At 40.5% G+C, this 19100-nt stretch overlaps 1 protein-coding gene across 1 annotated transcript in view; it reads right to left on the reverse strand.

The window, feature by feature from the left end:
* The window catches only part of LOC108784922 (dynein heavy chain 3, axonemal-like), an 899093-nt gene that overhangs the window by 293543 nt on the left and 586450 nt on the right, over positions 1 to 19100 (reverse strand). The window contains exon 44 of the mRNA XM_018553871.1: positions 8664 to 8883. Within this exon, the coding sequence (XP_018409373.1) occupies positions 8664 to 8883 (220 nt within the window). The remainder of the gene's footprint in view (positions 1 to 8663; positions 8884 to 19100) is intronic.

Genomic DNA, 19100 nt, shown 5'->3' on the forward strand with positions numbered 1-19100 from the left:
TAAACAATGTCCTCTGATGTAGGGGGAGCAAATAATAGATACCCACTGTATATCAACAAATGGGCTGGGGATTCTGGGTGCCATTGACCAACAAACAACCATTTTTTGAATTCAGAAAACTATTTAAAAACAGACATAAGACTGCACTAGAATATAAATCAATTTTATAATATAGTTATGGAACAGTTTAAGAAAAAATAAAACAGAACCAAACAATATTTGGGGCATACATATTTGTTTGCCTGTTCCTTGACAAAGAGTACTTTTGGAATATGTTAAACAATAAAGTAACATGGTCTTGGGCTTATAACTCTTCTTGGTGTTTACATAGAGAGCTGTGAAATACTAGCTGATCCTAAAATGAAAGGAGACTGACCATACACTTCTCCCATATTGCTTATGAATATTTTTCACCTGTGTACACCTGCTTTATAACAAGAAAATCTCATAGGTTATTGTCTACAGCCAGAGTTCCATTTACCATATGGCACTCATGAGCCCAAAGCATCACAATGAGGGAACACATTACAAAAGCACACATTTTACATTCCTTAAAGGAGAACTATGACATGAGTGATTTCCACTCACCTCATAGTTCTAAGCCGACCTGTGACAATGAGACTGTCACAGGTCGGCTCAGTAGATCGGGAGGTGAGGGAACACATACCGGGTTCCCTCACCTCTCGATCCTGTCACGGCTCTCTGCCGTGACAGGGGGAGGGGCTGGATTCCCCTCTCCCTGCTCCGATCTGCCAGCGCTGACTGGCGGAACGGATGGGGGAGGGGGCGGGTACAGCTGGCTCTGCCTCTAGATAGGCAGAGCCAGCTGTCACTCACGCAGCTGGGCGGATCCCGTCATCTAAGTCGGGATCCGCTCCAGGTGCAGCGTCTCAGTATACCGCGAGCTGTAGCTCGCGGTATACTGAGCTTAGGGTGACAGGAGGACGCTAGTTTGTGTCCTCCCGTTACCCCAAGGAGAACTATGGGGAAAAACACTGACCCCATAGTTCTCCTTTAACTATTGTATGTCTTTATCTTTTGTTATTTGTAAATACCTATGAAATTGTATGCCTATAGAGTCGATTCATCAAAATATATAATAATAACTGTATATAGAGGCATTGCTGAACAAAATGCAAATAAATGCAGACACAATTCATACAGCAAAATACCCCCATCCTTTTGGCCTTTTGGTTTAAATGTTATTTCTTGATGGCTTGATATACTGATTTATTGATTTATATACCTGTATGTGATTGATGCTCATGTGTGGGGGTGGTACTAAATATTGTTTGTATCCATAATAGCATGCACTGTTTGCCCCCCACAAAAATCGTAGTCAGGTGGGCACTGCACTCAATGCAATTAGATACAAATGAGGATACATTTATTGGTCGACGATTCAACAAGGCACTTCTTGTCTTTTCTCAAGATACTAAACATATATGACACACACATTTAAAACCTAAACCCCATCACACCCTTGTGCTTGAACCGCAGCAACGTTGTGCAACGTTAAAAGGCTGCAGGGTAGCTGGGCTATATAGATCAAAAACAATATCAAACCATATAGCAAAACGCTTACAGCTCATAAACAAATACAATGTGGTGAGCAACGAGTACCAGGCAATCTAAGCATGAAAATGATGGTAAACAAAACATTGTAACAAAAGACAAAATCACATATAAAGCATAGGGTAATATAAGTTCAGTGCGTTGCACCAGAATTTTACTGAGAACTACTGTGAGGTGAATGTAAAAACAGAACAAACATACCAGACAAGCAACAAAGGTCATGAAGTGTTAGCACTTGATGGAAATAAGCCCATATCTGAAACAGACTCCAAAAGAATCAGTGTGTAGAAGACAACGTGTCATAGTAAAACTGCAATGACCAACAGGAAGTAGAGGAAACTCCTAAACAGATCACTGACATCAGAAGCAAGTATGTGAACAAAAACACAGAGACACCAACAACAAAAAAACAGCAGACCACTCAGTGTTTCCTCACACCACACCCCCCCCCCTTGCCTTTAAGAAGCAGACAGTCTGTGGGCACGTTGATGCACATTTTTTGGGAGTGTCACTTGATTCGCCCATTATGGAGGTCAGTGAAAGAGATATGTTACAGGTTGACTTTGGCAATGACCCATTAGGGTACCTCTTCCATCTAATTTGTTTGTCTATTAGGCAAGCGATCTCCTAATTACTGCACAAGCTTGCATTCTGGCTCTCTGGAAGTACCCCACACTTCCCCTACTGTTGCACAGGATAAATAGCACAAAACTTATGGAAGATCTTACTGCTACACCTCATGGTCATGAGGAGGCATTCCGTTGAATGTGGTTTTACTGGTTTGATTTCCAGTTTTCTCCAGAATACCAACCAGACCTTATTTTTAGCTGGAGGGATTCATCAGAGGTAGTTCCCTTAGTGTTTACCTTTGTGAGGCTGGTGGCCTTCTCGCACAGGAGATTATTTTGCTATTCGACCCCACTTTTTTTCACCTTATATTTACCCTCTTTCTGCCATGCGCTCTTCTCTTCTACATTGCGTTCCAGAGCGGTTAGCTGCTGGAATGCACTGTATCGCATCCCGGCCAGCTTCCTGCCTTCAGGGGTGGGAGGGAGCATTGTGGTGCATTGAAGTCAATGGCACCGCGGCCACGCCCCGGCCCACAGTAGACATGTGCACCAGCAAAAAAATAGTTTAGTTTCGTTTTGAAACAAAAAAAAATTAGTTTAGTTTAGTTTCGTTTTGATTCGGATTTTGCATTATTTTGTTTTTCGGATTCGGGTCCGAAATTAAATTAGTTTCGGACGAAATTCGTTAACGGTAGTCCGGCCGAAATTCGTTTATGGACGAATTTCGTTGCAGCAAAATGATTAATTATAATGCACATGCAGATCCAACTACTTTTAAATAATAGGGCGCATTCTGATATTAATATATTCTAATATTAATATAGATTAATATAGATAACGTTCTGACCAAAAAAGTCAGAACCCAGTTAAAGTCAGCCAACAAGCTTTTTTAGAAGGAAGTTACCGATGACAGCCTATATATTTCTCTCAGTATAGGTTTCCTTTCAGTTGAGCAGAATCAGGAGACTGTGATGTAGAGTGAGAAAAACCTACTTTGCCAGAACACTGTCAAGAAGCAAAAAAGCGTGCTGTTTGTCAATATCCTTGGTCATACTCAGTTATATGGCCTCAAAATAAGCACACATGAAAACACCTGTGACTTTCACTGATTTACACTGTCAAGAAGTCATAGTGCGTGGTTCACAAGTACGTTATAGTACATTGAAATGTATTGGCAGACTTCCCACCCTGTCTTTGAGGTTTCTGAGTGCACCAGAAGATAAAATGAGCAACACATTAACCTGGCTATTACCATTTGAACCCTGCTCATAAAATGATACAGCATGGAAAGAAAAAAAATCTGAATAAGTGATGAACTCACTTGCACAGTGGGAAGAGCAGGTGGAACAGAATTAAATGAAGCATGCAACTTTGTGATCTACCGCTTGATATGAACCATGAGACTCACCGGCCCAAGTGATTCCGTCAGTTAACTAAGGGAAGGGGAAGGAGTCCGGTGATGTCACTGACATCGACGTCACTGGACTCCTCCCTCCTTTCCTTCGTTACCCATCACGAACAACTACATCACCCGACTCCTCCCCCTTCCCTTCGTTAGCCAACAGAGCCACTCGGGGAAGGGGGGAGGAGTCCGGTGATGTCGATGTCCGTGACGTCACCGGATCTCAGAGGGAAGACCCGGAAGCCGGAGGAGAGGTGAGTACCGATCAAAATAATTTTGATCGATCAAAAAAATGTACGATTAATCGTTAATTTCCGCAGCCCTAGATTTAACCCTTTAGTGAATGGGTAGGGGTACAAGTACCCCTTACTCATTCACATGGGGGGACGGCATCTGGGTGCCCCCTTATTTAAAGGGGTACCCCGATGCAAATAAGCCCCCTTGCCCGCAGACCCCCACAACCACTGGGTCAGGGTTGTGGGGAAGAGGCCCATGTCCCCATCGGCATGGGGACACCCTCCCAATGCCGAGGGCATGTGGCCTGGTAAGGTGCAGGGAGGGGGGGCGCTCGATCGCCCCCCCCCTCTTTCCTGCCCTGTCAGACCAGTGCTAGGATCAAGGGTCTGGTAGGACTGTTAGGGGGGACCCCACGTTTTTCCCCCATTTTTGGGGGCTGGGGTTCCCCTTTAAAATTCCTACCAGACCTTAAGGGTCTGGTATGAATTGGGGGGAACCTCACTTTTTTTTTTCATCTTCTGCTGACTGTAAAAAAAAAAAGTCATTTTTTTTCCCTAATGTCATTTTGCTGCAACGAAATTCGTCCAATAACTAATTTCGTCCATAAAAGAATTTCGGACGGACTACCGCTAACAAATTTCGGGAAATCGGGAATTCAGATTCTTTTGCATTCGTCTTAGCTGTAATTCGGAATTCGGATGCATCCGAATCTCCGAATTTTCGAAAATTCGTCTGAAACGAATTTCGGAACGAACCGAATCGCACATGTCTAGCCCACAGTGCGATTGCCAGCACCAGAACACATGGCACATCAATGCCTGTGTTCCGGTCCAGTGCGATTTGAAAAAACACTGCATGCATTATTTTTTCATATTGCACTGGATCGGAACACAGGCATTGATGTGCCATGCATTCTGGTGCAAGTGCTAACCGCGCTGGAACACACTGTATATGTGAACAAGCCCCAAAATTGAAAATGAACCAAGAGTTCCCCTAAAAATGTTCTACTCCTCTTCCCTAGTAATTTCTTCTCTGTTGTTGCTGCCACCTTCCCAGATGGATAACTCTGTTTGAAGAGTGCAAAAAGGTGCTATATTTCTATGGTAGGGAAGATCACATGATTAACAAGGCTCATTTGGAAATTGTAAATGATTTGTATTGTTGTAAATTATTATTTTCTTCAATTGACTTCTCTTTAGGATAATCCTTATTCTTATAATAAGTTCTGATGTTGAATGTGCTCATGTTTTCGTGTGAATTTATGTTTTTTGAAAATAAAGAATTAAAAAAAAACATACAACTCAAGTAACAGTGGTAACAAATCCACCAGCATGTGTGTCACATACAGTATGTTTAGCGTCTTGAAAAAGACCAGCAGTGCTTTGTAGAAAAGTTGACCAAGAAATCTATGTATGACTGAATATATAAATAATATTTAAGGATGTTCAGATACCAAGTACTGTACTTGGTACAAGTACTGATGTTTTTCCAGCTCCAAGACTAAACTAGAGAAAAACTCAAAAGTTAGGCGGCAGCTGTCATTTGTAAGGAGCATTGGCTACGGGGCTATTGGGATTTTTGCATCTGTTTTTTTTTTTTTTAGGCATAGTATTTTTTGTGTGTGTTTATGCAAAAATGCATATCAAATTTGTCTAATAGTTTGCATACAAACTGTGAAACATTAACACACAAAATAGCATTAGGCTTCTAATGGGCCCAGGCAGAAATTCGTAAAATTAAATATAAGTGCAGCTAAGTAGTAATCTACACATGGTATCTACAGAGTAAAAGTATCCTTGTTTTAATGTCTGATTTGTTATATACAGTTACTATTTTTCCAGACCAGTACCGATACTTGTCCAAGTACTCACAGATACCAATTACTGAAACATTTTTGTTTAGTGTCATGTGACAGTTTTTCTAAAACAATGCAGAGTAATGATTTCAAGACAGTGGTGGAGTGCCAGGGCCCAGTTGTACCTGCAAACGCTGCAACCCTGGTAATTCTCCTGAAAATGCCAAGCATCACCACTGGTATCTGAACATCTCTAATAATATTCATAAACAATATTACATATTTACCTGATTTAAAACATAGAATATTATTATATGTTTTAGTCTCTACAATATAAAGAGAAAAAAAATTAAATTTCCCTTTAATCATGCTTACATTGACACATCATGGTCATAATATGGCAAAGCAACATATCTAAAAACGTTCAGATTAAAATTGAATTAATCATAATATATACAGTACATTTTTACTGAGTTAGACCATACTACATACTAACCAAGGTTTTCCCATATTTCTGACTTAGTCTTTGGATTCACATTTAAATGGAAGAACATGGCCAATAACTAAATGTCCTCTGGCAGGTGATAGAAAAGGACACTGTTGAGAAGAGTATTAACCTCCTATGCTAGAATACCAAGATTAAAACACATTTCCCATTGAGAGCTCTTCAAGGAGAAAAAAAGATGTGGTGATGCATTCATTAGAATGTAGAGGTTATTATGATTTACTTAACTCAATTATCTAAAAATAATGAATTATACATTTCCAACTGCCTTGAAATATTTGATTTAATTTGCCTCCCCTTTATTATATGTACTTACTAACTGCAACATAAGTTTAAAAAATAGAGTGCCATATTATGATAAATACCATATTGCTTTACTGAATATAAACCCCTACATACAGAGCTGAAATATTTATTATACCTCAAAAATTCATGCATTTTGTGTTGTGGGTACAATGTATACAAATTAAAGTGGAGAATTGTGGAAACTATACTGACTATTAAGGGGTTAATTTATAATAGTTCTGTCTGAAGGATGTAATTTACATGGCGCCAGCACTATAAGCTTCTCATTAATCATAATTCCAGACTGTGTTTAATATACTGTGATCACAACTAGGGATGAGCTTAATGTTCGAGTCGAACAAGAGTTCGACTCAAAAATAGGCAGTTCGTGTATTTGGTGAACACATGAACTATCAGGGCATTTGGCAGCTATTTGACTGCCGAGTGCCCCACAAGGAATTGCACCTCACAGTGCCTTGTGAGCCCTGATTGGCTAATCACAGGTCAGATGCAAGGCTTTGCCCCATCAGGGCACAGTACTCTGTAAAAGCCATGATTGGGAAAAGTAATTATGACTTTGCCCAATCATGGCTTACCTGTCAGGTGATGTACAAATGTAAACAGTTAGGCGGAGCTAGCTCTATGGCGGGAGTTTGTCGTGAGCGGACGGGTCCCTGGAAAAGCACCCTCCCAGTACCGAGGGCATGTGGCCTGGTATGGCAGGAAGGGGGGGCGCTTTCCCCCCCCCCCCCCCTTTGCTACCCTGCCAGGCCTGTGCTTGGATCAAGGGTCTGGTTGGGAATTTTAGGGGACCCCACAACTTTTTTCCCCCCATTTATGGGGTGGGGTTCCTCCTTAAAATTCCTACCAGACCTTAAGTGCCTGGTATGTCTTTAAGGGGGAACCCCACACACTTTTTTTTAAAATTGTAACTTGGGGTCCCTCCTAAAATTCCTACATGACCTAAAGGGTCTGGTATGACTTTTGGGGGGAACCCCACGCTTTTTTTCTTTTTTTTTTTAAATGGGGTCCCTCCTAACTTTCCTACCAGACCTAAAGGGTCTGGTATTGTTTGGGAGGGGGAACCGCACACTTTTTTTCTCTTTAAATGTCATTTTTTTCTTTATAAATGTCACTTTTTGCTGCAGCAGGTTCAATACATCGTACAGATGCCCCACTTTACAAGCAGTTTAAGGGGACCCCCCCATGCATGATATTTAAAGGATTTTTTCATTTTTATTGTTTCACTTTAAGTGATGTTAAAATCACTGCTCCTTTAAAAACTGCATATCCATTGATATGCATATCCATTGATACATGGAATGCAATGATTCAATTGATACCCAGGGCAGTACCCAAAATTTCAAAGTTTTGGCTCCATACACTTGCATTGAGTTCAAGTTTGAATTAAAACTTTTTCAATATTCTAAAGTTCGAATTGGAAATGAACTCGGGTCTGTTGCAACACAGAAAATTGGATTATGGCAGAGATGACTACGAAATAGATTTCAGTGCACCAGAATTCCACCTATATTTAGTATGCTCAACTTAGATATCAAAGTTTAGAGCTCAAAAGGTTTGCATAGTTTTAAAACTTTTGACTCTCTCAAACTTGTTTACAGAATAATCCAATGGCTGTTGACAAGTATTAAAATATGGAAAAAAAACTTTCTTGTAGTTTTACTACCAAGGTTATAGCTAAAGTGGCAAACACATCCAGGAGATAACACATGCTTTCTCATCCAATTTGTCACCATCAGACAGTAAATGGTTAAGCAGCCATGTTGTTTTTTTTTTTAATGAATTTATTTATTTGGATGAATGTATGGGAAGTGTTTTCCCATACATTCTCATCTTCCCTTCACAGTTATCATAACTTGGAATAGATGGTACAGCAGAATGTTTATGGATATTGAGATCTACTTAATAAATAAGTTAAATAGGAAATCATAATTGGTAAGATACATACCAATTAATGAGAAAGTTACCTATTACTTTAATCTCATTAGCTCTGCTCAGACACAAAATAACGCTCATAAACGTTCAATCATAGACTATTCTGAACACAAAAAAATGAGTTTGATTGAGTCTGATTGGACTGGATCTTCCACCAAGGCTTTTCTAATGAAAGCAATCATTTATTGAATAAACCACTCATTTTGTACAATAGTTTTTTAAAAGATCTTATTTGTTCATCAATAGAAACGTTATATTGAATGTTGATACGTTATTACATATATTTCCAACATTAGACATTGCCCATATGTTTCCCTCAGGAAAAAAAAATGCCCTTACCCTGGAGTATCGTTTCAGTGATGTGTCAAAACCGCTGTTGAAGTGCCAGTCAACAACTGGTTGAAAGATACTCTTCATGGTTTCATCACTAAAGGCGTCAATTGAGAGAACATTAAAATGTCGTAGAAGGCGAGGTGTTACTGCATTTCCTCCACCAGAAGGAGGTGCCATTGCCAGCACAAGAGACGTGTCCTTGATTTCGATCATGTTCGTGTCTTTCCTGCCAAAAGCAACATAAATGGTTAAATTAGAGCTCTCAGTTCTACAAATTTCATTGCATAAATAGTAGGAAACACTATATTACTAAAGATTTCTTAAGTCACAATAATTCATATAAGGCCAAGCTTTTAGGTCTTCAGGAGATGAACAGGGGATTAGATCTCACATGCTGTCAGATTGAGATGATGGACTGCCACCAGCTGTGGAAAATAGCTTATATTCTAAATGAAATACTGCTTTCTTTTAAAATGTGCTAGCAGAAGTAAATCGCTGTGATGGACATTCCCAGGAAGAGCAAATACAAACACATAACAAAGAAAGTTTTCTTCTCTTTTCCCCACAAATACCTCCTTCTAACATCATCTTGGAGCGAGCAGAATCTAACAATAGCAGAAAATGGAACACAAAATGAATTTGAATGATATAGGATTCCATATACCAAGTCTGTTGTAGTTGTTATGCTTCTGTCACACAGCAGGGGGTCAAACAAGACTGAGCAGTTACAGAAAATCGTGAAATATAAAATGTATGTGCATTCTTAAGTACAGGAGGAAGAGTTGAAGCAGGCTGTTCTTTATGAAATCATTTTATTATAGGAAATCTATATTCTGCTAGCATTATCACAATATCGTAAAAACAGGAAAAGGAAAGCACAGTTCTGTATCTTTTATAGCATTTAAAAAAATGATTAATCAGAGGATAGATTTTAGACCATTTTGACAGCAACTTTTATTCAGGCGCATAATATATACCTTTGATCATATCCAAACATAATGTGGTTCATCAGAGCCACTAAAGTAGAAATGCAATCTATTGTACATTTTTTGTATCTGTCTTTCCATCCTCTAAACAGTCATAATAATGTTTGTCCCTATCAGTTATTTTAAGGATGTTTGCTTCAATAAAAGCAGAGCTTAAACTAATTATTTTGTTACTTTATATAGAAAGGTTGTTATTGCCTTCCACAAAACAGATTAAAGTTGATGTAGCAAAGTGTTAGATCCCCAACCCACACTACCAATAGCCTTATCTGACACATTTACATGTTTACATTGTTGGACTACTGGTCATTTTGTAAGGTTTTCCTGTATTCCTTTACTATGATGAATCAAAAGTCACTATAGTGGAGCTACCCTTCTCAGTACTCTTAAAATGCTGAACACATTTATTTTAATAAATAAGTCAAGGCATTGCAAATCTTCTCCCCAGTTCAATAAGTCCCACCTTATTATTCCAATGTTGCAATTAGTGCAACACACTGCACAAAGGAATTGCCATTCTTACTACGTGTGAGCAGACAGTGTGCATGTGTTACCTTGCATCAGGGATTTTTCTTTTTTAAATTACAATCCATATAAAAGCTGGTCTTTGAATAAAGACATCTCTACTGTCTACAGATACCTTGGATATGGTTATATAAACAGATCATCCTATATATATTTACAGTTCTATCATGACACAGTAGTCATTGTCCTTACAATATCAAATATTTAGAAAGGTTTTACATTACATTAGAAACAGTTAGGACATTTATATATCGTACTCCAGGGCAAATCAGAGCTCCCCCCCCCATAAAGTGTTTTTTCAATCAATGTACTTTTCAAAGTAAGAATCGGCACAGGCATGTCTCTCAGCCTTTCCCAGGTCAACTCTAGGGAGCCTGCTCAGATACCAAGCACTGTATTATGGGATGTGAGCAAAATGTGTGCCTATTCTTCCATGTGAGGAAGTAAAAAAGCCTGTAGTAAAAAAATCTGGCGGTTGCCTTTGCTGTCCTTTAATGCTAAAAATACTAGTTCCTTGTTGTCGAACTGATACTAAATTTGAGAATTGTCATGAGAGGTTTGACACAATTTTCCAATCGGGACAAATGTTCTGGTAAACTGTCTATAAATACAGTTCTCCTCACTTTGGGTAGACTTAATTTCACAACCTGTTGCATCTCCAAGACAAAAATTGAAAGAAACTCTCCCCACCATTCATAGAAAAATAAAACTAAATTGAGGTTCTAACCTGTTCCCTACTCTACCTAAACATTAAAAGAGAATTATGGGGTAAGTGAATTACACTCAGCCTCATAATTAAAGACTACTTGTGACACTGTAGCTGTCTCACATTGGTTCTATTGATCGGGAATTGGGCGATCACATACTGCTGATCACATACTGCTGATCGCTCAGTTCCCGATCATCTCCCTGCAGGGATTCCTCCCTCCCTGCAGGGATTTTGCCCTCTCCCCCCCCCCCCCCCCCCATGCTGGCTAGAGGAATGGATGGGGGAGGGGGTTGGAATAGCTGTCTCTGACTCTAGAAAGGCAGAGCCAGTTGTCAATCAGTAAGCAGAGTGGATCTCGACAAGATTGTCGGGATTCATCTTGGATGCAGTGCGGCTCAGCGCAGTCGGCATATAGCAGGCACCAGCATTAGCATTTGGACATTTGTATAGGTCCTCCTGTGACCCTAAAGAGAACTATGGCAAAAAAAGGTTGAGCCATAGTTCTATTTTAACAGGGTTATTCACTAAAGGGTGAAGAGTTTGTAGAAGGCAGGACAAGTGAACAATCTAGGCCAAAATACCTGATTTGGAAAAATTCTCCAATTTAGCTCACTTTTCAGTTCAGCTATGTTGTCCTAAACCCTTTTCCTATAAAAACCCTATAAAAAATAAACATACTTTAGGATCATTCGCATCTTGTAAAACTTGGATGTACTTTGTTCTTTTTTACCCTCTCACTATGAGAGAGACTTTAATAGATAAAAATTGCACAGTCAGTGAAAGGAGACACGCACCTAACAGTTAATTGCTAACATGCTTCCTGCAAGGTGGTTACAATACAATTTTAAAATAATATTTTTTTAAATAATAATTTTTTCCTGTCCTTTCATACTTTTCTTTGACAGGGAAAAGATTCAGGGAATAGTACAGCTAATTAAACTATTTCCTGACCTGGGCCAAGCTTTCTGCCTGCACTACTCATAATACTTCAATGTTTAGACAAGTAAACAGTGCTAACATCACTAAGGGAGATATCAGGTTTAATCTGAGCTAATGTGATTTATTCAATGTGTTTCTTATATGCTTCTTGCCAGGAGTAAATAGGCTTCTTAAAAGGAAATGGGTGCTGAGAGAAATATGGGGCTGTTTATCTCTCCATCAAAAAATGCTAGCTGTCTGGCTATCAGGTCAATCCAGTGGCTTCAATACCAATCACGAGCGAGTATGCAAATCAGTAGTTATGAAATCATTGTAACTTGCAAGATATTTGTTTTGAGTAAGTGACCCAAAGTAAAGTTAATGAATTAGTATGACAGCAGGCCAATAGCATTTTTAGAGGTCAGCAATGACAGTCTACAAATATTTCTCAGTACAGGTTTCCTTTACATAAAAGGAATAAAATACAATAGCTCTTAGGGGCCCATCAGATGTTATTCATTTTATGAGTATATTTTACTAATGGAAAGTGAAAATGCATTTTATAACTGACATGAATGCTCTTTGTACCATGCTAACAATAAAGGAACTGTGAGTAAAGGGTCATTCATCATGCAGGGTGACAGTCGGGAGCACAAAACACAGTAATATGAAAAGGATTAAACAAATACTCTCACAAACAATGCAACTCACCTGAATCTCAGATACCTACTATGAAATATATTTTATCAGATAACCAAAAGATAGCCCACCTGAGAGTTTTCAGAGCCCACTATAGAACCTACACAGCCAACTGAGAGTCTGCACAGCCCATCATAGAACCTGTTTAGCCAACTGAGAGTCCATACAGCTCACCATAAAACCCCGCCCAGCCCCCCATAGAATCTTCACAGACACCTGAGAGTTCACACAGCCCACCATAGTACCTGTACAGCCACCTGAGAGTCCACACAGCCCACCATAGAACCTGCACAGCCATCTGAGAGCTATTAAGTTATTACTAAAACCAGTAATAATCCAACGCAGAGGCAAATATTTAATATGATAAAGAGTAGATACATTTATATAGTCTTACAAATACAACCTGCCCTTTGAGGGCAACCATAATGCTAATGCAGCCCACAATGAAACGGAGTTTGACACATCTGTCCTCTGAGAAACATACACTCTGTTCAATAATATGTTGGTTGTCACAGTGTAAAACCTTGTCATCTGGAAATATAGGTCCATTTAAAAAGTCAATATTAAGGGAGCATCTTCTGGAGCATCATAGCTCGATACCGTCTCGTCTCAATGCCATCAGAACTATGAAGTAATGCTGAGTCACTCATGAGAGCCAGGAACTCTGATACCAGAATGGACCTACTCTGCAGGGAATGGCGTTTATTTTTCTGCAGTTCTTGTCTTTTTTGTAATAACTTTTTTCTGTAAATAATTTCTTGCACAGTGTTTCTTTTTTTAAACAATATATTAAAATTGTTAAGTTGAACCTCTAAATGGTTTTACCAAAAATTATGCAAATTACATCAAACGTTTTTTAGTTTTGGATAGAGTGGAGACCGATTAGAACACCTGTCAGGTTTTTATTGCTGTCTGTGTCCCAGTTAGAGAGAGTCACTCTCTCCATTTGTCCTGGAGACAGTTATCACTAAACGTGAAAGAAAATAAAAATTGTTAGGCTGTCATCAGAACAGGAATATATGAGACATCTTCCAATGGGGAAACTATTCTGTGACCCTGCTAATCACCAGAGATTTCCCTCCCTTTGGTGGGGATTCCTTTCACTTTTTGTTGTGGCTATCACTTAGGAAGTGAAGAAAAATCTCCCCAATAAGACAGAGTAAGCCTTCCCCCTTTTCCTCTGATCCTCTTTTATTTTCCACTTTTATGCATATATTCCCCACACTTTGTCTTTGTTTTTCCTGTGCTCTATTCCTCATCCCTTTATTTTCTGCTTACTATTCCCTCTGTTTACTTCTTCCCCCCTGCTCCCTTCTGACTCTAATGGGACCCTTAAAGCTCATCTCCCTGAATGTTAGAGGGAGGCCCTAATGTCCCAGAGAAACAGTCCAGACTGCTTGTGGATTAACCCACTTCAATTATATCCACTGTCAGTCTGCTATTGCTTAAAATGTTGTCTCATGAGCTGGTAACCTCTGCATAGGGTGTGGCTGAGAATGTAATATCATCATAACCGGGATTCTACTCATGATTTAGTATTACCAAACAAATAGAATTGGGATGAAAGAATTAGGAGGATGTTAATTCTGTGAGCATAATGACACCTCCATCCAGAGGGGGAGAACCAATTATATGCTCCTGTCACGGTGGAAACCAGGGAAACAATTACTAGTTATAAATTTACCTCTCTATCTCATGTAGAAAATATTTAAGTAGACATTTGTCTTTCTTTTACACCAGAGGATTAGATCAATTTGATTTGGTTATTGAACCATAGTGAACATACTTTCTGCACTATCTATAGACCCTGAACCAGGGGTAGGCAAACTCAGGCCCTCCAGCTGTGGTGCAACTACAAATCCCATTAGGCATTGCAAGACTCTGACAGCCACAGGTATGATTTTCAGACAGATGCATGATGGGATTTGCCATTTCCCCACAGCTGGAGGGGAGAAGTCTGTCTTCCCCTGGCCTAAACCATAAACAATATTTAAATTAAATTATAAAGTGCACCGTTAATAAGTAGTGTCACGCCGGTAAATGTTCGCCTTCAGGTCAGTAAAGGACCAAGGAATAGATTTTGCAATAAGGAGACTAACTCCATTAGACTTGAAGAAAGGGAATGGACAGTGAAAAGCCACTGGGAAGCCACCCATCACAGCAACACAGAGTCAGCTGTAAAGCAGGCAAAGGGTGGTGTGGAGGGAAGGAGCATGACCAGGAACAGACACAGGCCAAGGGGAGCAACTGTCCCAGACAGGTACCCTGTGAACAGAGGGGATGGAGCCATTCCCCCACAATGGGAGGGAAAACATACATACAGTCAGAAGTAAAAACCCAAAACAGAATCCACAAGAAACAGCACAAACCATGCAACACACAGTATAGAGTAACCAAACATTACTGGGAAGTCTTAGTGACCGAGGCCTTTTTTTCGTTTTTTGTACCCATGATATAACCCACATTTTAGGTCTAAAAACGACTTCAACCCCCCACACATTATATATTTTCTGAAAGCCAAGACCCTTCAGAATAAAATGTTTAAAACAAGATAAAAGTGACAAAATCAAGCGCACTGCCAAGGAGTACAAACTGGTGTTGGTTGTGATATGAGGGTAGAGAGTACAGTGTGCAAGCTCTATAAAAACAGAGAGAGGAGCCCTGTGGTACAACAGAATAAAAAATGTATTGAGAGCGCTACAACTGTGTTGAAATAAACCGGAGGACTCACGTTTAAGAAGTCATCTGCGGGAGGACGTCCGGTTGTCAGGATAGGCCTGGCTGATCACTGCTTGACAAAGAGGCTCCGCCTCGAAACGTGTAGCTACAGACCCAGTTTGCACTATTCTCCAGTACTCCTTTGACCCCTCTACTACTTCCGCCGGCATCTGCCACTACACAAAACACCGCTCTGCCTCCCGAGCTTACTGACAGGGAGCCGACATCATACAGCTTTTTAGACACACAGTGCCCCTGGCTGCAGCGGCTCAGCCTGGCCAGCTGAGTCCGTGCAAGAGCCTGCTGTCCCTCCATTTGCAGCGCTCGGTTCCAGAGGCAGATCACCCACCAGATCACTGGACCCTCCAGGTCTGTATTCACCCAGGTACCCAACCGGACGTGCTCCCGCAGATGACTTCTTAAACGTGAGTCCTCCGGTTTATTTCAACACAGAATAAAATGTTGGCAGTTTAAAATTTTTATGTTGCGCGATATTAGCGCACCATATTATTAAACCCCAACATGCCCAGGTTAAAAATTGTGTGCGTCCGTGAAACTGCAACAAAATTCAGTACCCCAAAAAGTCCATAGACAACGCTTTAAAAGCCCCCACAGGTCATCAGTTTAGAGATATGCATAAACATTGTCCTTAGAATTATTGCTCTCACTTCTGTGAGCACTGCGATACCAAACATGTGTAGTGCGTTTGTTGTTTTCATACGTAGGCGCACCCGACGCGTGTTTACGATGAAATAAGCTGACAGCTATGGGACCGGAAGTGGTGTAATCTGCATCGCTGCTGGTCCCATAGTACTTACATAGTATTTGAGGTTGAATAAAGACACAAGTCCATCAAGTCCAACCTATTGTGTGTGTGTGTGTGTGTATAGGTCCATGAGTGTTCTCATTCTTAAGAGTACAATTGTCCTTAGAATTATTGCTCTCACTTCTGTGAGCACTGCGATACCAAACATGTGTAGTGCGTTTGTTGTTTTCATACGTAGGCGCACCCGACGCGTGTTTACGTGAAGATGCTCATGCTCGCGGGGGACTTTAAATTTTTAAATTATTTTTAAATTTATTTAAATTTATTATTTTAAAAACTGTTTTGTTTTTTTACTTTACTTTAATTGCTATCACATAGGGGGCTTACAAGCTTCCCATGTGATAGAAGATTGGCATTGACAGGGGGTGACACTGGAAAAAGGGGTGACACTGGGGGTCTGAAAGACCCCCAGTGTCACCTTTACACTTGAAATAAGCTGACAGCTATGGGACCGGAAGTGGTGTAATCTGCATCGCTGCTGGTCCCATAGTACTTACATAGTATTTGAGGTTGAATAAAGACACAAGTCCATCAAGTCCAACCTATTGTGTGTGTGTGTGTGTGTATAGGTCCATGAGTGTTCTCATTCTTAAGAGTACCTGTTCCCTTGTACATTTCGGTCTCTCAGGAAGTCATCCAAAAGGTTCTTGAATGATTCCAGACCAATTGCGGAAATTACTGCTTGAGGCAGCGAGTTCCAGACCCTAACCACGCAAACTGAGAAGAACCCCCTTCACCCCTTGTGTTTGAATTTTTTTTCTACCAGTTTTAGCTGGTGTCCTCTAGTCTTTGTTACGGAATTAATCTCAAAGAGTTTGTTGCTAATGTTGCTATGACTATTGAACATTTTGTACATGAAAATCATGTCCCCCCTTAATCTCCTCACTTCCAATGTAAACATGTTTAAATTTAGTAGCCTTGTCTCATAGTTCTGGTCCTCCATCCCCTTGATGAGTTTGGTCGCCGTCCGCTGGACTTTCTCCAGTTCAAGGACATCCTTTCTGTGGACCGGTGCCAAAAACTGCACCGCATACTCCAGGTGGGGCCCAACCATTATTGTATAAAGTGGTAAAACATTCCCTTCTTGATGCAGGACAGGATTCTACTAGCTTTGCTTACAGCAACCTGGCACTGTAATCTATTATTCAGTTTATAGTCTACAATGACCCCCAAATCTTTCTCCATTTCCGACTTCCCTAGCGGCATACCCATAATTGTATAACCCATTTGCCTATTATTGCTCCCAAAGTGCATAACTTTGCATTTATCGACATTAAACCTCATAATAGGGGGCTTACAAGCTTCCCATGTGATAGAAGATTGGCATTGACAGGGGGTGACACTGGGGGTCTGAAAGACCCCCAGTGTCACCTTTACACTTGAAATAAGCTGACAGCTATGGGACCGGAAGTGGTGTAATCTGCATCGCTGCTGGTCCCATAGTACTTACATAGTATTTGAGGTTGAATAAAGACACAAGTCCATCAAGTCCAACCTATTGTGTGTGTGTGTGTGTGTATAGGTCCATGAGTGTTCTCATTCTTAAGAGTACCTGTACCCTTGTACATTTCGGTCTCTCAGGAAGTCGTCCAAAAGCTTCTTGAATGATTCCAGACTAATTGCTGAAATTACCGCTTGAGGCAGTGAGTTCCAGACCCTAACCGCTCGAACTGAGAAGAACCCCCTCCGCCCCTTGTGTTTGAATTTTTTTCTACCAGTTTTAGGTGGTGTCCTCTAGTCTTTGTTACGGAATTAATCTCAAAGAGTTTGTTGCTAATGTTGCTATGACTATTGAACATTTTGTACATGAAAATCATGTCCCCCCTTAATCTCCTCACTTCCAATGTAAACATGTTTAAATTTAGTAGCCTTGTCTCATAGTTCTGGTCCTCCATCCCCTTGATGAGTTTGGTCGCCGTCCGCTGGACTTTCTCCAGTTCAAGGACATCCTTTCTGTGGACCGGTGCCAAAAACTGCACCGCATACTCCAGGTGGGGCCCAACCATTATTGTATAAAGTGGTAAAACATTCCCTTCTTGATGCAGGACAGGATTCTACTAGCTTTGCTTACAGCAACCTGGCACTGTAATCTATTATTCAGTTTATAGTCTACAATGACCCCCAAATCTTTCTCCATTTCCGACTTCCCTAGCGGCATACCCATAATTGTATAACCCATTTGCTTATTATTGCTCCCAAAGTGCATAACTTTGCATTTATCGACATTAAACCTCATCTGCCACATAGTTGCCCACTCCCCTATTTTATCCAGGTCCTCCTGCAATGTTACACTATCTTGGTCTGTTTCTATTACCCTCCCAATTTTGGTATCGTCAGCAAACACTGAGATATCACTGTGTACTCCGTCCCCGATGTCGTTAATAAACAGGTTGAAAAGCATGGGTCCCAGCACAGAACCCTGAGGCACACCGCTAATAACACTAGCCCAGTCTGAAAGGGCGCCATTTATTGATACTCTCTGTACCCGTTCCTTTAGCCAGTTCTCTATCCATGTACACACCCTTCCATCTATGCCCATAGCTCTTAGCTTGTGAAGTAAGCGTTTATGAGGTACCGTATCAAAAGCCTTAGCGAAATCCAAATATACCACATCCACAGACCTCCCTCCATCCAGATCTCTACTTACCCCCTCGTAAAAAGTCAGTAGGTTAGTCTGACAGGAACGGTCTTTCTTAAACCCATGCTGATTATCACTAACTATACCATTAGCCTGAACAAATTCTACTAAATAGTCCTTAATCATTCCCTCTAGCACTTTACACACTACAGATGTAAGGCTAACTGGCCTGTAATTCCCAGGTTGGCATTTTGCCCCCCTTTTGAAAATTGGAACTACCGTAGCCCTCCGCCAGTCACATGGAACTCTACCAGTCATTAAAGAGTCCTTAAAAATGAGGAATAACGGTCTTGTTATAACCTGGCTTAGTTCCTTAAGTATCTTGGGGTGTAGATTATCCGGTCCCAATGCTTTATTTGCATTAAGTAGACTAAGTCTTTGTTGTATCCCGGGTTCTGTCAACCAGATATATATTTGTACATTC

The sequence above is a fragment of the Nanorana parkeri genome, unplaced genomic scaffold (genome assembly GCF_000935625.1).
Source record: "Nanorana parkeri isolate BGI_ZX_2015 unplaced genomic scaffold, ASM93562v1 scaffold132, whole genome shotgun sequence".
Taxonomy (NCBI): domain Eukaryota; kingdom Metazoa; phylum Chordata; class Amphibia; order Anura; family Dicroglossidae; genus Nanorana; species Nanorana parkeri.